Source organism: Carlito syrichta, unplaced genomic scaffold, assembly GCF_000164805.1.
Source record: "Carlito syrichta isolate Samal-C Ts95f unplaced genomic scaffold, Tarsius_syrichta-2.0.1 Scaffold302717, whole genome shotgun sequence".
Classification (NCBI taxonomy): Eukaryota; Metazoa; Chordata; class Mammalia; order Primates; family Tarsiidae; genus Carlito; species Carlito syrichta.
Window position 1 is genome coordinate 214,450 of NW_007246813.1, and position 23,252 is coordinate 237,701.

The 23,252-nt window shown below is 35.2% G+C and overlaps 1 protein-coding gene across 1 annotated transcript in view; it reads left to right on the forward strand.

Moving 5' to 3' along the window:
• LOC103259417 (mannosyl-oligosaccharide 1,2-alpha-mannosidase IB-like) overlaps nucleotides 1–23,252 on the forward strand; it is a gene marked incomplete at its 3' end in the record, with an annotated part of 96,494 nt that overhangs the window by 72,595 nt on the left and 647 nt on the right. The window contains exon 6 of the mRNA XM_008057080.2: nucleotides 13,851–13,945. Coding sequence (XP_008055271.1) covers nucleotides 13,851–13,945 — 95 coding nt within the window. The remainder of the gene's footprint in view (nucleotides 1–13,850; nucleotides 13,946–23,252) is intronic.

The following is a 23,252-nucleotide window of genomic DNA, read 5'->3' on the forward strand; positions in this document are numbered from 1 at the left end:
CCCCCCCTCCCTTCCTTCCTGTGTTGGAGCCTCACTCTGTCACCCAGACTGGAGTGCAGCAACCTCCTCGTGGGCTCAGGCTATCCTTCTGTCTGAGCCTTCCAAGTAACTGGGACTACAGCTGTGCGTCACCACGCCTGGCTAATTTTTATTTTATGTTATGTTGTATTGTGTTGTGTTGTGTTTGTTGTGTTGTGATGTGATGTGATGTGATGTGATGTGATGTGATGTGATGTGATGTGATGTGATGTGATAGACAAAGTCTTGCCATGTTGCCTGGGCTGGTCTCAAACATCTGGGCTCATGCACTCCTCTTACCTGAACCTCCCGAAGTGCTTGGATTGCAGGCGTGAGCCACTGCACTCGGCCTAGTCCTTTACTTTTGATCTGTACGTGTCTTCATATTTGAAGTTGGTTTCTTATAAACAATGTATAGTTGAATCTTGTTTTCTGGTCTACTCTGACAGTCTCTTTTAGTCGATGCATTTAGACCATTAATATTCAAAGTGAGTATATCTGGATTAATGGCTACCGTATTTTGTGCTGTTTTCTATTTGTTGCTTTTGTTGTTTGTTACCATTTCTGCCTTCCACTCTTTTTCTGCTTTTTGTGTTTTTAATTGAGCATTTTATATGATTTTATTTTCCTTCTTCTCTTAGCATATGAGTTGTACTTATTTTCCTTTTTTTTAAGTGGTTGCCCCAGAGTTCTTTTTTTTTTTTTTTTTTGAGTTGGAGTCTCACTCTGTTGCCCAGACTGGAGTGCAGTGGCCGCTCCTGGCCACTGAAGCCTCAACTTGCCGGGCTCTGGTGATCCTTCCACCTCAGCCTTCCAAGTGGCTGGAACTACAGGTGCGCGCTACCACGCCTGGCTAATTTTTTTTAATTTATTGTCGAGATGAGGTCTCGCCAAGAGTTCTTAATATACTATTTACAGCCCACTCAGGCTCACTTTCAAATACCGCTGCACTGCTTCATGGACAGTGCGAGTTCCTTATGAGAGCAGAATAATTCTAACCCCTATCTCTAGTCCCTTGTATTTATTAGTGTCTGTCATTTTGCTTATAATAAGTGTATGTATGTGTCTGTATGTATACATATGTATGTATACATAATTAGAGTCAATCTGGCTTGCAGGAAAGTTTTTCTTAATGTTTCTGTTCTGCTATCTACTTTAGGTATTCCTTGCCCCTCCCCCAGCCATAGACTGCTATTACTTATTAATCCATTTTATGTATTGGTTCTGACAATTTGTTTTACATTCATTCTATATTGTGGTATAGGGAACCAAATTAGGTTTATATGCCGTCCTTGCAAAGTGTTTCCCTCTTCTTTTGATTTACTAATATTATACATGTGAAGCTTTATTCTTTTCTCAGAACAAGGCTATTTATGTTAAATATTCACAAGTTAAAAAATCTTGATGATTTATTATGTTTACTTGATGCTAGCCTTATATATTTGGCATTTCTTCTACAGGATTGTCTCATTTCATTTTTTAAATGGTTATCAACTTGCATTCCTTTCTAAGTAAGGTTATAACATAATATATGTGGATAATGGCACAAATCTGTCAGATAAAGTAGAGAAACGGTTATGTGGACTTTCATACATATTCACAGATAATAAAAACAAAATAAAAGTAAAAACAACAGCAAAATCTTTCTTTCCCAAAGCACAAATGTACTCTATTGTCTATAGGTAACATCTTTCTAAATAAGTTAAGGGATATTTTATGACAAATAGAATAGCCTTTTTAAAGTAAAGTTCTTTAAGTAAAGTTATAAATAAAAAAGAAATGCTACAGTTTTAATTTTTCCCATTTTAAATATCAGACATCATGTGCTTATTGTAATAATTCTCTTATTTTTTGAAAGCCAGATTTTGCTTCAGAAATTGCTGCTATTTTCAGTGAAAATTTGACCTCTTTATTTTCTATAGATGTGATGGCAACTGGGCAAAACATTCCATTAAGCTTTGATGACACAAAATATTTCAAGATACACCTGCCAACATTTTCCTGTGAAATGTGTGAAGTCATACATATATTTGTACATTTTTATATGTGTTTAAAGTCACAATGCTAATAACAATTCATAGTTGATGATTATAGTTATTATTACTGATCAGACAACCAGAAGACAAGTTTGGAGCTACCACAGGAACTAGAAATTTAGGGATAAAATCTAGACCAGGCGAGAGCTACAGAGGAGACACCCATGATTCTGCATATTACTCTGCCTGTTTCTCTGGCTAATCCCATAACTATGCATGAATGGGACAGACACCACACAACCTAGCTATTGCTGAAGGAACAGAAAGACTATTTCAGTTGTTACCTACTATAGGGAGAGACAGAGTTAGATTCTGAGTTTAATCAAGTTTAAGTGTTTTGTAAGACAAAAAATGAGCAGAGACATAACAGAATCATTAGTCTCTAAAACTTCATTCATAATGGACAGAATAAAACTTAAACTTACTTAATATATAAAAAAAGAGGGAAAATGTGATTCATACTTTTTTTTTTTTTTAAGTCAGTCAGTAGTGATTTGTTTTGAAGTACCAGATGTTGGAATCAATTGACAAAGATTTAAAAGTAGCTATTATAACTATGCCCAGTGATGTAAAGGAAGATATTTCTGAAATAACTAAATAGATAAAATTTTATAGAAATGAAATCTGTGAAAAAATAAATGAAATAGAATGAGATTTGTGAAAAAAATAAGGGGATTTTAGAATGGAAAATACAATGTGTTGACTATTGTCATTGGAAATGGCAAAAGTCAGAGAACTTGAAGATAGATTAGTGTGAATTATCATCCAGTGTGGAAAAAAAGAAACTTAAAAAAAAATATGAATGGAGCTTCAGAAACTAGTAGGACAGTATTTAAAAAGTCTAACATATGTATAATTGGCGTTCTAGATGAAGAGAGCAAACAGCTAGAAAAAAAAATTTGAAGAAATAATGGTGATATTTTTCCTATATTTGATGGTAGACCTGAATTTTAAGAAGCTAAGTGGGTTTTTTGTTTTTTATTTTAAATATGTGGGGTACAATTCAGGATTAGGTATACAAATGTTTATTAGGCAGGTACCCTTGTGGGTGAGGTGTGCCTCTCCTCCCCTGGCAGTTTCCCACTGCTGCCTAAATGGATTCTAAACATGGTAAATACCAAACACACCTAGGCATATTGTGGTCAAACAGCTGAAAACAGGATAAAGAGAACAGTTTGAAAACATCCAGAGAAAAATGACATACATTATATGTATAGGTGCTGTAATTTGAATTATTGCTGAGTGCTCATTAGAAACCACAGAGATTACTTTTTTCTTTTAATTTCTTTAAAATTACATGTTTGCTTACAGAAAAAAAAACATAGTACTTTATCTAGGATTTATAACATACTTGGATGTAATACATGAGCTGTGGATTAAAGATGGAGGGGATGAAATTGACCTACACATTTTCTACATTTTACACGAAATTGCATAGTATTGCTCTAAAAAGTCTGTGAAAAATTATGGACTTATATTTTAATCCATAGAGAGAACACTAAACAAAAGTAGTGCAAATATGCGTAGCTCAACCACTAGTAAATAAATTAGAATTCTGGAAAATATTTAAATCAAAAAACAGGAAGAAACAGAGGAACAACAACAAAAGCAATACAGGTGATTAGCGAAAAACAAAAAAAATATATTATATCCAGTAATATCGATAATACCATAAGTTTTGACTATACACTATAAGTCAAATGCGACAGTAGTCAATACAAGTGTAAACAGAGTCACTTACTTACGCACTGTCTAAAACAAATACACTTTAGATAGCAAGATTGAATGCAAATGGGTGCAAAAAATGATATATAAACAGTAAGCACAGAAAAACTAGAATGACTACATTAATATCAAACAAAGTAGACTTAAAGATAAAAAGTATTATCAGAGATAAGAGGGATATTTTATAATGATAAAAAATCAACTTATTAGGAAGACATAACAATCACCATTAAAACACAACAAACATAAATGTGTAGCCACTTAACAGAACTTTGATATGTATGAATAAAAAATGGACAGATTTTTTTATTTTTAAGTCAGAGCCTCCCTTTGTCACCCAGGCTGTAGTGCAGTGGCATGCTCTTGGCCACCAAAGCCTCGACCTGCTGGGGTCAGGTGATCCTTCTGCCTCAGCCTTCCAAGTAGCTGAAACTGTAGGCACGTGTCACCATGCCTGACTAACTTCCTTTTATTTTGTTTTTTATTGTAGAGACGAGGTCTCGCCAGGTTGCCCAGGCTGGTTTGAAACATGTGGGCTCAGGCAGTCCTCTCACCTTGGCCTCCAAGGTGAAAATGGACAGAATTAAAGAGAGATTCCTTTTAGTTTTTTATTTAAAAGGCAGTTCCACAATGATTGCTGGATTCTTCAATATTCTTCCTTTAACAAATTGATTTAACAAGTAGACAGAAAATCAGGAATGATGTAGAAGTCCTGGCTGATGCTGTCACCTGTCTTTAGCAAACTGATACCCATAGAGCACTCTACTCTGCAACTGCAGGATACACATTCTTTTCAAGTGCACATAGTACGTTTACCAAGATAAGCCTTATGTTGGACATAAAACAAGTTCTAGTCTGTTTAAAAGTTAGAGAAATACGAGTGTGTAATTTGACCATGGTGGGATTAAATTATAAATCAATAATAGACATCAAGAAAAACTTCAGTTATTTGAATACTAAATAACATACTTATAAATAAATAGACATACCAAGTGAGCAATCACAAGGGAGATTGAAAATATTCCAGTTTTGGTTTTTGGAAGGTATCAACAGAATTGATGTAACTTTTTTTTAGCTAAATTGGTCAAGAAAGAAGAGAGAGAGAGAAGACAGATTACCAATATCAGGGTATTATTGCAGATTCCACAGCAACCAAATGCATAATAATGGAATATTATGAACTAATTTTTACAAACAAACTCAGCAACTTATGCAAAATAGGCAAATTCTCTGAAAAATGATCTTATCAAAACTGACTCAAGATAGAGCAAAAGGTATGAATAGCGCTGTTTGTAGTATTAATTGCAATAATTTTTAAAAACTGTTCTACAAAATTAAGTCAAGTGGTTTTATTGGTGAATTCTTATCAAATAAGGCAGAAATATCATCAATCTTCCACAAACTCTTTAAGTAAACAAGGAAATAGGGAACACTTTCCAACTTTTTCCGAGGTCAGCAAAGCACTAACATTGTAACCTGAAAAGATAATACAAAAAGAAAATTATAGACCATTATACATTGTGAACACATTAGCAAGAAACATGAACAAATTACTAGTAAAGCTTAGTTAGTAAGAATATTTTTAAAAGATATCATAAAACAATTTGATTTTATCTCAGGGAAGCAAAGTTGGTTTAATACTTGAAAAAGCAATTAATGTAATTTATCATATTAATAGAAGAAAAGAAATCATATAATCATTGCAATAAGTTCAGTAAAGACATTTGACAAGATACAACACCCATTAGTGATTATGAGGGGGGACCTAAAAAATAAAAACACCAGAATTTATTTACAAAAAATCATGTATTTATTCTTACATGTCTAAACTTCAGTCACCCTCAAAGTATTCTTTGTTATGCAGTACATCTATTGAGACACTTTTTCCACTGCTCAAGACAGTTTTTGAATGCATCAGTTTTTATGCCTTTTAGTGTTTCTGTCATTTTTTGTATCACCGTTTCACATTGGGAAAATGTTTCCCTTTGAAGACTTTTTTCTTTTTTTTGAGTTGGTGTCTTACTCTGTCACCCAGGCTGGAGGGCAATGGCATGCCCCCGGCCACCACAACCTCCCCCTGCTGGGCTCAGGTAATCCTTCTGCCTCACCATTCCAAGTAGCTGGAACTACAGGCACACGCCACTGTGCCTGGCTAATTTTTTAAAAAATTTATTGTAGAGATGAGGTCTCACCAAGTTGCTCAGACTGGTCTGGAACCCGTGGACTCGGGCAGTCTTCTCACTTCGGCCTCCCAAAGTGCTGGGATTATAGGTGTGAGCCACTGCGCCCAGCTGACTTTAAAAAAAAAAAAAGTCACTTGGGTCGAGATTGGGTGAATAGGAAGGGGGAGACACGGGGGTCATGTTGTTTTTGAACACTCAGGGCTGTGTGGGCAGCTGTGCTCGTAAATCATCCATCATGAGATAGGAAAATGCGTTGAAGGAATGTCCAAAAAAAAAAAAAATGAACTGAAGCCAAATGCAGTCTCTCACAACAATGCTAGCTGGTGTACTGATACCAATGGGTTTCTGGAACACTTACTTAGTGGAGGAAAGCTGTACTGTATAAGGGTCCACCCTTCAAAAAACAATTCTGGTTTTTTTTTTGAGGCAGGGGAAGGTCCTCCCTTGCAAAATCTCTTAGTAAACCGTTGCAGGTTGATTATCGCTAATTAAAAAATCTGAAATGCTCCTGAATTAGCAGCCTTTTGAGCACTGTCATGATGCTCTAAGGAAATATACTCACTGGACTGTTTTGGATTTCAGATTAGTGTTGCTTAACCAGTGTTAAGCAAATGTTCCAAAATTAAAAAAAAAAAAAATCCAAACATCTGAAACATTTCAGGTTCCAAGTATTTCAGATAAGGGACACTCAACCTATACTAGAAGGTAATTATTTTTTATCCTTGTGAGGGACACCTACAAAAACTATAGAAAACCATATATAATGCTAAAATATTAAGTTTTTTTTAACCCAAAGATCAAGAATAAAGGAAGGAGATCCATTCTCACTACTTAAATTGAGCATTGTGCTGAAGGTCTTAGCATTTAAATAAAGCAAGAAAAAGACCTTGTATTAGTTTGTGTAGTTTTGTGGTGTAGATTTCTTAGCACTTTTAAGATACACAATTATGCTGTTTTACTTTTTTCTTTCTTTTAAAACTCTGTGTAGTGAAGAACACTATCACAGTACTGATTTATTGTAGTCATCACTATTCACATATTGCTGTTTGTACTGATGGCTCCACCCATCCTTATAGTGCCCTTAAAATTTAGGGAAGCTAGATGAACTTGACACCACCTATTGGCTGAAAGGCTGAATGGATTCATCATCTCTGGTCTTTAACTTTCCCTTTTCAGCCTGATTTGGATACACCTGAGTAGCAAAATTAGTCATGTTACTTGCTACCTTAGTTGCAGAGGAGGCTTAGGAAAGTGGTTATCTTTAAGGTAAAAGATGGAGAGGGATTACTTGCTTGTCTGCCAGGTCAGTTGATGACTTCCATAAAAAGCAGAGGGAGTGCTTTCTAAAGAGATAAAAGCTATAAAAGAGATCATCTGAGAGGTCTCACCCTTTCCTAAGATTCTCCAAACTTTCACTTATATTAAACCACACTATTGTGAAACTATTTATATAGGCCTTATTGTTTTATTGCCCTATATGTTTATGAGGTATCCTATAATACTACACTGCCTGAAGTAGGCGCTTCTGCATTTTCTGCCTGGCAAAGATGTTAAAGGCCCTATCAAGGTTAATTTACACACAATAAAATATACCTATTTTTAATGTGTGATATGTACTTAAATGTATAGTTTGAATTTTAACAAATGGATGATAAACTTTTGGAATACAAATTGATAAAACCTTTTTGGGAAATAATTTGGCAATATTAAATAAACATTTAAAATACTGTGACCCAGAAGCCCACTTCTAGGAATCTGTTGTGTAGAAGTAACAGAGTGGTTGTATAAGGGTATACTTAAAAGGATGTTTTCTTGCAGTATTGTTTATAGTAGCAAATATCTGAAAAGGACTTGACTGTTCATCCATAAGGGAATGGCGAATGAATTGATACATCTATTACTATAGAATACTCCGCAACTTATAAATCTAAGTTTTCTGTCTGTTTATTTTTTAAGACAGAGCCTTACTCTGTCACCCAGTCTGGAGTGCAGTGACACGACTAGTGATCCTCCTGCCTTACCCTCCCTAGTACTGTACCTCAGCCTACTGAGTAGCTAAGTTGATATTTTTTAACTAGGAAAAATGTACTTGATAAATTCAGTGACAAAAACAAGTTATAGACCAGCAGTTATAGCTTGGGTATGTGTGTGTGTCTCCATCCATCCATCTATTCAGCCACTTAGCTGTTGCAGTATTTTGGCCAAGAAGTAATGGCAACCTGGACTAAGATGGTGTTGTAGAAATGAGAAATATAGATGACTTCGGGAGATTTGAGAGATAAATGTAAAAGGGTTGGGTGATATTTTGGAGGGGAAATGAGACAGAAGTAGTTGGTCCTGTCTTCCAGTTGCCTGGTTTTTGGTAGTAGGCTGATGGTGGGACGGTTATTAGATTGTGCCCATTTTAAGAATACTAGACTGGGGAGGAAGATCACAAATTCGTTTTAAATACTTTGAGTTTGAGAGGATTTTGTCATACATAAATGAAAATAGGTAGTGGAGAGATGTAACGGGTCTGTTGTGCAATGGAGAAGTAGTCACTAGAGGTAAAATTTGAGAGTCAGTTTCTGTGTAGCTGATAATTGAAATCAAGCACTCGTGAAATTACGTAGGGAGCTAATTTAGGATAGGAAGGGAATGGGGCCTGAAATCAAGTCTTAAGAAATACATCATCAAAGACCAGATAGAGGGGGATGAACCAGTGAAGGAAGCAGGAAGATGGCAGGATTATTGAACACAAGGGAAGAATGCATTTTAAGGAGGAACTTGTCAGTAATGACTCAGAGTGCTCTTGTTCAAATCTTAGCAAGATGCTAAGAAGTGACTGGGCAGCAACCTTGTTGGTTGAGGAGTGCATTGAAAGGAAAGGAAATGGATACAGTAATTAGACACTCTTCTAAAATTGGAAAGGGAACTTCTGTTATGCCAGTAACAGCAAAAGACAATAAAATTCCAGCTACTTGATTGTATTTACATATAGAAAAAAGGGACTAGAAAGATACAAAAATATTAACAATATTCAGTTCAGGATAGAGGAACTGTTTATGATTTAAACAGTTTTATTTCTTTTTTTATTAAAAAAGTAAGCACATAATTTATAATAGATAATAACAAAATGTGGGTTATTTTCAGTGGTCTAGTCAGGAGACAGAATCCGTCCAGTTATTTGAACAGAGGGAATTTAATATAACGAGTTATTAACTAGGCATAAAGCTGTTAACTGGCAAGTGTTAGATTTAAAAGAGTACTCTAAAGTCATCATGGAAGTGGCTCTTACAGGAAGCAACTGGGGCTGAGGGAATATGGGAAGAAGTTTTAATTACTAAAACTTACAGACTTGAAGAAGAAAGGACATGCAGAGCTGGCACTCAGACCTGATGACAGTGTGTGCTTACCCACTGGTGTTGTCTTTGGGGTGGGGCTTGAGGGTGATGGAAGCTGGTTCTGCAAGTATTGGGAAACTGCAAAGTGGACCCAGCTGCTGCTGCAGGAAGGTTGGAAAAGCAATCCATCATGGATTGTCCCTGCATGCTTATGCTGAGTGTACCAAGAATACAGTCCCTGGTAGCTCTTTACCCAGGTCATCAAGAGTTTTGTGAGTACAGGCATTCATCCCATATGAACTCTGTGCATTATCCCTGTGGGATTGGGGTGAAGATGGGCTTGTATAATCAATGCAAATGAACTTGAAACTTTGGCTGCTACTTTACATAAATAAAGCCTTTTTCTGTGACCCAGTAGTCTTGTGTCTTCTGCCAGCAGACTTGTTAACTTGTTAACTTGTCTGACTTGTTAACTTACAAGTAAATTGAAATCTTAGATTTCATTATGAGTTTTAAAATTACTATTTGCAGACTCATTCTGAGTGGAAGGTATGTGTGAATGTGTGTTAGCTCTCAGTTTTACAGAAACCTTCACCTGGTCCTAAGGAACAACTTTAAGCATGTCTAGTCTAGCCTTTAAGCATCTTCCTGATCATGGTGATACTGAAAAACTCATCCAAACTGCAGTACAGAGTCAAAGAAAATTTTAAAAGGATTGAGAGAAAATGCATCAAGAAGTTTGAAAGAATATTTAGTAAACGTCTGAGATGAGCTTAAAGAAATAAATGATAATATTTGAAAAGATACCAAGAATAAAGAAGAAATAGTAAAAGCTGCCAAAGAGAAAGGACTTGTTACTTACAAAAGAATGGAACAGCTGACAGCAGAATTCTCAGCAGCATTAGATGCCAGAAGACACTAGATAATATCTTTAAACTGTGAGATAAAATAGCTGCCAGTAATGTGCTGCATAACGATGTTTTGGTCAGTAATGAACTGCATATATGATGGTGATTCCATAAAATTTTTTTTTTTTTTTTTGAGTTGGAGTCACTCAGTCGCCCAGACTGGAGTGCAGCAGCCACTCCCGGCCACCGCAGCCTCGACCTGCTGGGCTCCGGCGATCCTTCCGCCTCAGCCTTCCGAGTAGCCGGAATTACAGGCGCGCACTACCACGCCCGGCGGATTTTTTGATTCATTGTAGAGATGAGGTCTTGCTGCCCAGGTGGGTCTCGAACCCGCGAGCTCAGGCAATTCACTCACCTCAGTCTCCCAAAGGCGCGGGATTACAGGCTGAGCCACCGAGCCCGGCGATTCCATAAGATTTTAATGGAGCTGAAAATTTCCTGTCGACTGTTGACACTTTGATAATCCTGACTCTGAGTAGACCTCAGTTAATGTGTATGTTTATATCTTAGTTTTTAACAAAAAATTGAAAGATGACAAAATGAATAGATAAAAGCTTATAGAATAAGGATATAAGGAAAGAAAATGTTTTTGTAGAGCTATACAGTGTATATTTTAAACTGAGTGTCATCAAAACATTAAGCAAATTAAAAAGTTTATAAAGTAAAAAAATCACGATAAGTTTAGGTTAATTGAGGAAATTTTTGAAGATTCGGTGTAGCCTGATTGTGCAAAGTGTGTGAAGTTTGTAGGAGTGTTCGTCGGTTTTCATAGTCATTCACCACTCGCTCCCTGAGTCACCCAGAGCAATTTCCGTTTTGTAAGCTCTGTTCCTGGTCACTGCCCAATACAGGTGTAACTTTTTAATCTTTTCTACTACACTGTGACTTTTCTGCTGTGCCAGAAAATTAGGGTTGTGTTTCAATTGCCTATAGTATAGTAACATGCTGCAGGTTTGTAACCTAGGAGCAATAGACCATGTCATGTAGCCTAGGCCATACCTTCTGGGTTTGTATGAGTACATGCTTGATGACGTATTTCTCGGAACACATCTGCTTTACCAAGTGACTGTGCAAACATTGTTCATGATAAGCATCAACGAGAAAAATAAAGCAGGAAAGATGCATAAGGGGTTTTAAGTTTCAAATAGGATGGTCAGGGAGTCCATGCAGAGGTAACATTTGTGTAAAGACCTGAAGGAGATAGGAGAGTGAGGATATTTTTGCTAAGAACATTTTGTTGAAGAAACAGCAAATGAAAAGACGGCAAAGCAAAAGCATAACTGGCATTCTCAGTGAAAAACCAAAGGGGGTGGTGGAGTTGAAGAAGAGCATGTGAGACAGTGTGTGTAAAGGAGGGGGTGAAACCAAGAGGTAATGGGGATCCATCCATGATAAAAGTGTGTGCCATTTTTAAGGACTGTTGCTTTTATTCTGAATGAGATAGGAGCCAGTTGAAGCTTCTAAACGCTCGGAATCTGTTTAACATTCTCACGTTGACTGCCAGGTTGAGAATAGGCTACAAAAATATTTCCGTAGTAACATAAATAATCTAATATAGGAAATTAAAAGCATACTTACATTCTCATGTCACGTCTCTCTGCAAGAATCTACAGTGGCCTATTATGCTGCCTTAAGTTTCATTACTTATATTTAAAGATTTTCATAATCTTGCCACATTGTATTTGTTTAATTCTATTTCTTCCATTTCTCAGGGCCCAGGATCAATTCTTCTAGTTCTAACTCTTCTAAAGACCGGTTTTAGCTTAGTTCCATTACTTATAATTTGTTCTGATAAAAAATAACTGGAATATTTTACATAATGGACTGATCGGTAGCAGTCACTTTTGTGTTAACAAATATTCTGGGAAACAACCCCTTGTAAATTGCTAGTAGGAGTGTAAATTAGTAAAACATATATGGAGACAAATAGATAGTAACTCTGTGTGCCTGTGTACTGCAACAGCATTTCTATTTCTGGGAGAGCTTGGAATGAAGACTTGATGTGGCCTGGCTAGGAGCCATACATACCATGGAAGTGGTTTAACACAAACTACTTACTAGATATTAAAGAAGCTGAGGAATTGTGTGGCTAAAGATCAGAACTAGAAAAGAGACTTCTTTCTTTCTTTGGTATAATTTGGATTTTGTATTATTTTCCTGCATTGCATACTAAAAACTCACTTGTTTTAAATTAGTTGTTGCTGTTGCCTACCAAAATATGTTTTTGAAAATAGAAAATGTAAGTCCATAATCATTAAAGAGTTTGCATATGTGAATAAATTAAAACAAATTTACTGTATAAGGACATTTTTCTCAGCGGTATTAGAGTGTTGTTTTCTTTTTGACCTGTCTACTATAACTGGTTACTATATATGTTAATTGTTACTAATGATACAAGGTAGTTGAAAATTAGGCAGTATGTTATTGGTTAATTCTGAAGTGAAATGAGAATGCTTTCTATTTAGAAAAGGTGATATTTGTGGGTCATTTTATATTTTTAATATTAGTTTTCTATGTAGAGCAGATGTGTTGTGTATTTTTGGGGGGTTATGTTAAAGTAGAAGTTGAAGGAAATGGTAAATAGTAGATATATGAGTATATCTAATTAAGACTTCTAAGTATTAATAACTTTTGCCTTATTTAAGGAATCTTGTGGCAGCTTAACGTCATTTTTCTTTGGCTACTTGTACATAATCTTCTCTGACACTTGCTATCCCCAGTAATGTTGCCAGACTTTGTTTTGTATAATCTCATCTCAAAACTTTGCTCTGTTCCAGACCTTTAGCTACTTATTATTTTAGAAAAATCTGTTAATATTTTATCAAAGTATTTGGCAGTGAAAAGGTAGAACCATAACCAATCAACTTGGAATCTATTTGGGAGGGAGAGGATAGGCTTGAGGCATTATAGAATACACCACTTTTCCTAGTAGAACATTATGACCCAGTCTCAGTTTGGAGTTGTTAGTACCTCTGAAGTGAAGAATACAAACCTATGTACTGGAATAGCTAAGAAAAATGTAGAAATTTCACCATCTACATGATGATAATAGTGTATGATTTTAAAAGTTTGAAAACCATTGCTAGTTAGGCAGTTTATTGTTTTGGATGCCAAAAAAGCAGCAACTGGGACCAATGGGTGAAGCATTTATAATTCAAAGTAAACTTGGAATGTGAACTCAGATGTTTTCTTTCCTTTTTTTAATGTGGTTAAACCATGATAGAAAATGTTGATGTATAACATGTTTACAGTAATTCAAGGGTATTTATCCAAAATGGGGTACATCTTTCTTTTTCTTTAATCTGTGAACTAAACTAGTTTAACGTGGATGAAAATTGTATAGCCAAATAATTTCTCTTAATTTTTTTTTGCCAACTGAAATAACAGATAATAACAACACCAAAAGCATATCCTTTCTTTTCAATTAATGATAGTTTTAGAACTTTGCATGTTGGATAGCTTTCCTAAGTATTCAATTTGCAAACATTTTCCTGAATGTTGTATGCTCTGTGGGACTAGTGAGATGCTTTGTGCCTCCCCCCCGCCCCCGTGCTTCCATGTACCCAGTATACTGTGGTGTGTCTATTACGGGAGAGAACAAGAAGTAAATGCATAGTAATGCCTGTGATTCATGGACGTTCATGTTTTTGACCTCAGATATTCAAGGTTAAAGCAGTGCAGTTGGCTCAGAAACTCCTTCCTGCCTTCAACACACCTACTGGGATTCCTTGGGCAATGGTGAATTTGAAAAGGTAAACTCTCTGTGGTTATTCCTGTTCTGGAATAATTAAATTAACTGACTTTTTTTTTAACTTTTTAGTCTTAGAAATTTCTAGTAATGCATCCTCAATGTGTTTTTTAAGACTTGAATTACTTTTTTTCCTGTATGTATGCAGAGGCATGTTTCTTTAAAACATTATCTGATTTTAAAAATACATCCTTTACTTAGAAACAGGTCACCAGTCTTAACTTCATTCTAGTTTCTCCTACTTGTTTCTCTAAGTCTCGATTTCTCTTCCTCACCTGTATGGTGGCACATATTTGTTTGTTTTCTTATTCACTTCCATTTAGTGCTGTAATGGATTCAAAGTACTTTCCCTCTTTTTTTCTTTTAGAAGTATCTTCTAAGTGAAAATAAAGGATACTATGTCTAGAAATTAGCATATTGTAACTTGTCTTTATTAACTTATAAATGTTAATACAGATAACTATATTAATTCCTATTGCTGAATGTCTTATTAATGATCAGGGAAAACATAATTCATGATGTTTACCGTAAGGTTTTTATTATAGTATCTACACTATTGAAATTCAAAGTGAACTCTTTAAATATCATTCTTTGCAATGTTTCATTCTAATTGAAAACATTGCTTTTTAATGAGAAATAGATGAAATGTTTTCTTTGGATAACTGTAAATCAGGCAAATATATACAATTAAAATTTGAATACTTTCAACGTATTTTAACTTGCATTTAAATAATTTGTGCTGACTGAAATTTTTGCTGCTCATTTTTTTACTAGTAAAATTTATTAGTAATGTTGGAGTTTGTAATGCATGAAAACTTGACTGTTTTTCTCCTTGTACTTGAGACCTTGGAAATTATATGAAAATTTGACTCACTGTACCTAAAACCTTTAGAATAAAAGGTAGGAGCATTCTCACTGTACCTAAAACCTTTAGAATAAAAAGTAGGAGCATTTATTTATCTGTAAGTATGAATCCATAACAACGTTATTAAAAAAAAAAACTAATCTGTTTTAGTCAATTCTTCCTAATGAAGAACTTTATAGAGTTTAGATTTATGTTGAGAAGTTAGCATTAAATCTAACTTTACTATTCTGTGGCTTCATGCACTGTATATAGTGCAGATTACCTCCTTTGTGAGGAAAAAACTGACCGGAGTTCCAGAGTAAACTCCTTGAAAGGAAGTGGCAAGCAATGTTGTGTACATACTGTCCTGGTTCCTTAGTTTCATGGCAGACCTTCTGATGTTTCCTTTAGTATCACTGTCAGAGTCATACAGTTTTCTTAGAAATGATTAAAACTTAATTCTGACAAGAATACAGACTGGAGGCTTTTCTTTCTCTTTTGTCTACATAGAGGGAAACAGCTTTGAAGTTTAAATTGCAAAACTTTGAATTTAAGATTGAGATTGAAGTAGAAAGGTTTTCAAAGACCATGTCTTGAGCGTTTTATAAATTTAATTTTTATTTGGTTTCTTTGTATATATTTAAAGAAATATATCATTTTACTTGAGTTTTTGTGTCATAAACACATTTATTTATCTAGTTTTTAAATGTTATGCTTTTCCTTTTTCCTCTTTGGCTGAGGTCTGCTTGTTTCCCACACATAGACCTTCTCCCAGTCTTGCTGCCTGAAAGCCAGCCTGTCTTAACAGTCTAGCATATTTATCTTCTAAAATATGATACAGCAGATAGAAATAAAAGCAAAGCTTTTTGTAGTGGTTTATTTGGTTTAATGGCTTGCTTCCTGCTTCTTATCTTTCTCACTCAATACCTCATAGAAATACAATTCTAAGTCATCCAGTAAAATTCTAAATCAGTCTTCATGATGACTACCTAGTGAGACATGGGATTAGGTATGCCATAATTTATTCATTCATTTCCATATCAATGGTATTTGTTTCCATTATTTTTCCACCACAAACATGACTCCAGTAGTATCCTGTTACACAGGTCCTTCTGTAGTGGGGATTTTATTTCTCTGGAAATGCTTCTCAAGAATAGGATTGCTAGATCAAAGGGCATCTGCCTTTTTTATTTCTGTGGGACAGATTCCCAGCTGTGGGATTGCTGGATCAAAGGGTATGTATTTTTGAATGTAATAGACACTGCCGAAATGTGTTCCAGAAAGGCTATAGTACATCACATTTTCACCAGTACTGTGTGAGAGTATCTTAGTGTCTGCAGGTATAAGTTCTTTTAAGTTTTTGACAGGCTGGTTGCTGTGAAATGTTACTCATTGTTATTTTAATCTGTGTTTTCTGACTAGTGAATTTTGCCCTTCTTTTCATAAATTTATTGAACATTTAGATTTGCTTGTTTGTGAGTTATCTATATTAATTGCTGTTTGGGTTTCCTTTCCTTTCCTTTCCTTTCCTTTCCTTTCCTTTCCTTTCCTTTCCTTTCCTTTCCTTTCCTTTCCTTTCCTTTCTTCTCTTTTCCTTTCCTTTCCTTTCTTTTCCTTTCATACAAATGTGGTCTTGCTGTGCTGCCCAGGCTGGTCTCAAACTCCTGGGCTCAAGCAGTCCTCCTGCCTCAGGTTCCCAAAGTATTGGGATTACAGGCAAGAGCCACCGGGCCCAGCCTTCTTTGTCTTTTTCTAATTACCTTATAAAGTGCTTTATAGAGTGATTCGTAAGTTTTAAACTTTTAAATATTCAAATATATTTTTTATAACTTGTGCGTTATAATCGTGGTTAAAAATTTTTTCATTTATGTTTTTGATATTCTTCTAGATTTCCATAAAAACATTTTAAATACGACTTTAAAAAAATTCAAGTATGCCGGTGTAGAATTTTCATTAATTGCATCAATTGCCTTTATCAGATTGAGGAAATTCACTTCTATTCCTATTTCATGGAGAGTTTTTGTTGTTCTGGTTGTTTACCATGAATGAGTATTTAATGTTGCTAGATACTTTTTCTTTAGCAATAGGAATAATCATAAGGTTTTTCACCTTTATTTTTTGATATGGTAAACTACTTGTAAGATTTTCAGATGTTAAATCAACCTTGAATTTTTTTGCTATTCCTTGGCCATAATGTATTATTCTCTTTGTATTTTGCTGCATTTGATTTCCAAATACTTTTTGTAATTGAGTTTATGATGAATATTGATGGGAGTATTTTTTCTTTTTTGTGATGCCTTTGTTAGGTTTTCATATGAGTTATCTGGCTTCATAAAATGAGGTATTATTAAAATTGTTTTTTCCTGAAATAATCTGCTCTTGTTATTTATTTCTTAAATGTTTGATAGATTCACCTATGCGACTACCTGGACTAGAAATTTCCTGTGTGGGAAGGTTTTTGGTAACAAATTAAATTTTTCTTGTGTCTGTGTATATATATACACATACACTATTCAGGTTAGATTTTACATTTTGTGTCAGTTTTACCTCTAACTACCTTTTAAAGAAGTTTCCCCATTTCACTTACCAAATTTGGTGTGAAGTTGTTCATGTTACTTTCTTAAACCTTTCATGTTTTTATATTCTGTAATAACAATCCCTTGTTTATTCCTGATTCTGATAGTTTGTATTAGTTCTCTTTTTTATCAATCTTACTGGACATTCATCAATTTTGTTAATCTTTTCAAAAATGTACTTAAGTTTTTGTTAATATTCACTATTTATCTTTTCTGTTATGTTGATTGCTGCTTTGTTTTATTATTTCCTTCCTTTTTTTTTTTTTGAGTCAGGGTCTCACTCTGTGTCCAGGTTGGAGTGCAGTGGCATGCTCACGGTCACTGCAGCCTTGACCTGCTGGGCTCAGGCGATCCTTCTGCCTCAGCCTTCCAAGTAACTGGAATTAACAGGCTCACGCCACCACACCCAACTAATTTTTTCATTTATTGTAGAGATGAGGTTTCGTCAAGTTGCCTGGGCTAGTCTCAAACTCCTGGACTCAGATAGCCCTCTCACCTTGGCTTCCCAAAATGCTGGGATTAAAGACGTGAGCCACTGCACCTAGCCCTCCCTTTTCTTACTTGGAGTTATTTTGTTCTTTTCTGGCTTCTTACACTAGAGACATTGGGCATTGATTTTAGACCTGTCATTTTCATTTAGTGATAGGTCTTGAAAATTATTCCATATAAACACATTATATATATTTATTTCATTCTTCTTAAGACCATCATTATTATTGAATTACTTTAAGTTATTTAAAACTAGTCCCTAGTAATGAATGATTAGTTTACTTTCAGTTTTTTTACTTCAAAAAATGCTGGAAGAGACAGCCTGCATAGGCTGAGAATGAATTATGTGTCTGTGTGTATGTGCATATACAGGTGTTGGTATGACACTGGTAGAAATCCTGGATCAAAGAGTTATATGCCTTTTTGGTATTGATAGATACTTACTTCCAGAGACAATATACTAGTTGATATTTTCATAATAAGCTTGTGAGAATGGCTTTTATCTAACATTTTGAAAATACTGTTTATTTTTATCATATAGGTAAAATATTACTTTAATTATTGTTTTATTGATTTTTGGGTGATGCTGGGCATAGTTCATTCAGTGGACAACTTTTTTATGTCCTTTGTTTTCTGTTGGATATTTTAAAATTAGAACATAAGATCTTTTTGTATATTAGGTATATTAGTACATTGTCACATATGTTGCAAATTTCAAAAATTTTTATCTTTTAGTTTAATAATAATATTCTTTTGTCCATCTGAAATTTATTGTAGTATAAGAAGGAACATAGAATTGAGGTTTTCAATGCAGACAAAATTGAGATTTTTCAATGTAGACAAAATAGTCTTCTATTGGAAGAAGATGTCATTTGGAATTTTGAAAGCTAGAGAGGAGAAGTCAATGTCTGGCTTTCAAGGCCTGGCTGACTCTTGTTAAGAGCTAATGCAACTGGTGACTCTAAGGTGAAACCATTGCTCATTTACCATTCTGAAAATCCCAGGGCCTTTAAGAATTATGCTCTGCCTGTTTTCTGTAAGTGAAACAATAAAGTTCATCTATTTATGGCATGATTTAATGAATATTTTAAGCCCTCTGTTGAGACCTACTGCTCAGAAAAAAAGATTTCTTTCAAGATATTAGTGCTTATTGACAGTTCCTGGTCATCCAAGAGCCATGATGAAGATTCATGAGGAGGTTAATGCCCTCTGATAACAGCATGCATCATGTAGCTCATGGATCAAGGAGTCATTTTGACTTCCAAGTCTTAGTTACGAATACATTTTGTAAGGCTATAGTTGGCATGGGTAGCGATTTCTCTGATGGATCTGGGCAAAGTGAGTGCAAAACCTTCTGGAAAGGATTCACCAGTCTAGATGCCATTAAGAAAATGTTGATTCATGAGAAGAAATCAAAATGTTAACATTAACAGAGGTTTGGAGGAAGTGGATTCCAACTCTAATGGATGACTTTGGAGGGGTTCAAGAATTCAGAGAAGTAGCTGTGGATGTGTTGGAATATCTAGAAAACTAGAATTAGAAGTTTAGCTTGAAGATGTGACTGAATTGCTGGGATTTTATGATAAAACTGGAATGGATGAGGAGTTGCTTCCTATGGAGAAGTGAAGAAAGTGGTTTCTTGAGACGGAATTTACGCCCGATGAAGACAATGTGAGCGTTGTTGAAATGGCAGCGAGATATTACAGTATTGCATAAGCTTAGTTAGCAAAGCAGTGGCAAGTTTTTAGAAGACGGGCTCCAATTTTGAAAGCAGTTCTACTGTGGGTAAAGTGCTGCTATTTTAAGAAATTACCGCAACCACCCCAACCTTTAGCAACCATCACCCTGATCAGTCAGCAATCATTATCATTGAAGCAGGCCCTCCAGCAGCAAAAATGTTTTGAGTTGCTGAGGGCTTAAGTGACTGTAGGCATTTTTTCGCAGTAAGTTATTCTTTAAATTAGAATATGTACATTGTGTATTTAGATAAAATGCTATGGCACACTTCAAAGTATACAGTAGAGTGCAGATATAACTTTTGTATGCACTGGGAAACCAAAAATTTGTGTGACTTGCTTTGTTGCCATATTTATGACAGTTCATCTGGAACCGAGCCTGCAGTATATCTGAGGTTTGCCTGTTTTTGAAGAAGTGATACCTAGAAATTTTCCAAATTTGTTGAACAACTGTAAACAAACCCAGAGATCCCAACAATTGATGAAACCCAGCAGGATAAAAATAAAGAAACATAATATCTGAAAATCCATGAAAAGAAAAATCTTAAAAACAGCCAGAGAAAAAAAGGCATTTACACAAAAGGGAACAAGCTAGAAATGCCGCTTTCTTCTTATCATAAACAGTACAAGCCAGAAAGCAGTCAAATGTATCTTGAAAGTACTGGGTCAAAAAAGTCAATCTAGGATTCTGTCACCACTGAAAATATTCTTCAGAAATGTAGGTGAAATTAGGACATTTTAAGGTCTAAGGGGATTTATTGCCAGTAGGCCTCTGTTACTAGAAATATTTAAGAAAATTCCTGAGGACGGCAGGTGGAAAGGCAGAAGTATACAAAGAACCAAAGAGCACTGGAAAAGGAAAATATTTGAATAAATATGAAAGGTTTATTTTTCAGTTTTGATCTTTGTTTACAGCAAAAATAATTAACTTGCATGTGGAGTCTACAATATACGTAGAATAAAAATACATGACCACAGTAGCACAAGGGATGGTATGGAATCGTGAAAGCATACTGTTGTAATGCCTTTATATTATATGTGAAGTGATATAATATGTGAAGGTATACTGTGGTTAGTTAGTGGTTTATTGTGGTAATCCCTAGAGCAGTCGCACTAAAATAAGCCAACACAGAAAATGAAATACTAAAAAATAGCCCATATAAATGAAGGTAGGAACAGAGAACAAAAGAATTGATGGAGAAAATAGTAAATGAAAAAGCAAGATAGTAGATTTATGTTGGTGGGATATAAAATGGCACAGTCGCTTTGGAAAAGTTTGTTTTTTCCAAAGCTAAAATAGAATTCGTATAGGACCTAGAAATTATACTTCTAAGTTATTTATGTGCCCAAGATAAATAAAAATATATGTTCATACACAGGTTCATAGCGACCTTATTCATAGTAGCCCAAAATAAATACCTGAAATATTTATCAACATGTGCATATGTAACTAGTTGTGATATTCATGCAATGGAATGCCATGTGCCTGTAACAGATTGGAACTGCTGAGACTCAGCAATGAGGATTCATCTCAAAGACTATGTTGAATTAAAGAGGCAAACATAGGAATATATTATGTATGATATTTATGTGAAATTCTAGAACATGCAAGACTAATTGATAGTGAGAGAAAGAAGATTAACAGTTGTTGGAGACTTGGTGGAAGAAAGCTTGGTGGACTGATTGCAAATAGGCATAAGGACGTGTTCTGTAGGGACTGGCTTGGTTTGTATGCCTATGTTTTCACAATATAATAACCCATTTAAATGTACTAGAATGGATGTATTTTTGTATGTAAATTATACCTCAGTATTGCTCATTTAAAAAGAAAAATAAACTAATTTCTAGATTTGACTGAGAGACTATGTAATAAAAAACAAAAGCAGCATCAAAAAATAACATTAACCTATAATTGAAGGACAGTCTTAAGTTTGAAAACATATTTAGAAAAAAAAAGTCTTGTGAAAAGATAGAATTAAAAGTACAAATGGTCAATTGGTATTTAAAATGTACTAAGCAATTCAAATTGTGTTTGTACAGGCATAAAATTTTCCTAAAGAGTGGATGAGGATCCAATAAGAGTTGGCTTTGGGACTAGGAAATGATTGGAAGAGGTTCCGGGGCTTATAGGGAGAATTTTTACCTTATGCATTTTGGTACTTTATGATTGTGAGATCGTATGTATGACATATTCCCCAAATTAAATGGAAATGTAACAAACCCAGACTTTATATTAAAATAAAAATTAAAGTTGTTTCATTCATCTGTTAAACAAGGAAGTTTTTAATTTTTAAAAAATTGGCATCTTTTATGGGTAAGAAGGTGGTAAGAACGCCATTCTTACGTTGCAACTTTACTTGCAGACTAGTTTATTATCTGTCAGTAGCCCTTAAAGCTACTTTTGGCTGGGCTCAGTGGCTCAGCCTGTAATCCCAGTGCTTTGGGAGGCCGAGGTGAGTGGATTGCCTGAGTCCACAGATTTGAGACCTGCCCAGGCAACTTGGTGAGACCTCATCTCTACAATAAATCAAAAATTTGCCGGGCGTGGCAGCACGTGCCTGTACTTCCGTCTCCTTGGAAGGCTGAGGTGGAAGGATCGCCGGAGCCCAGCAGGTTGAGACTGTGGTGGCCAGGAGCGTGCCATTGCACTCCAGTCTGGGTGACAGAGTGAGCCTCCAACTCAAAAAAAACCCCAAAAAACAAGTTACTTTTTTATAGTTAAAGACTTCCTGTAATGCTAAAGCCTGGTTTATAAAATATTTTAATATAATGTAAATATATTCTCTTTGATATCACTTATGTGCCAGCGTATTATTTTATCTTCTGGACTACCAAATTAGCTTAACAGTTCCGTAGATTCACAGCTCATCACAGCCTCCATCTCCTGGGCCTCAGCCTTCCGAGTTGTTGGGACTACAGGCACGCACTACTATGCCCTGCTACATTTTTTTTGATTTTTTTGTAGAGATGAGGTCTCTGTGTTGCCCACGTTGGTCTCAAACTCCTGGCCTCAAGTGATCTTACCACCTTGGCCCTCCCAAAGAGTTGTGATTACAGGTGGGAGCCACTGCACCCTGCTGAAATAGGCTATTTTAAAATCCTAAAACCAAGGTAATCTGCCTGTTGTCAACCTGTGCTTCAGAAGAAACTCAACCCTTGTGGAAGCTAACATCATTTAAAGCCCTTTTCATTTATTTAGTCTGGCTTCAAATTTAAAAATTACAGGACAGGCCAAAAAAAAGGCAAAAGTATATTCAAAAGATTATATCTGCACAAATGGAATGTGTACAGTATTACTCACTATACAGATGTTCATGAATACAAAATATTAGAAATATCCTAAGGGACTATCAATTAATAAACTGTGTCTGTTTATATAATGCAGTAGTTTTCACACAGGCACTATCAGCATTTGAGGCAAGACAGTTGTTTATTGTATGGTACTGTCCTGACCATTCCAGGACAGTTTACATCTTTGGTCCTGACACAATAAATGAAAGCTGCACCTTCAAGGTTTGGGACAATTTGAAAAATTACCTGTTGGGTACAGTGTTCATCAGTATTTGGATGATGGGTACACTAAAAGTCCAGACTTTACTATGTAACATATGCATACAAGAAACCAACACTTGTACCCTCAAGTATATGAAAATTTAAAAAAATGTT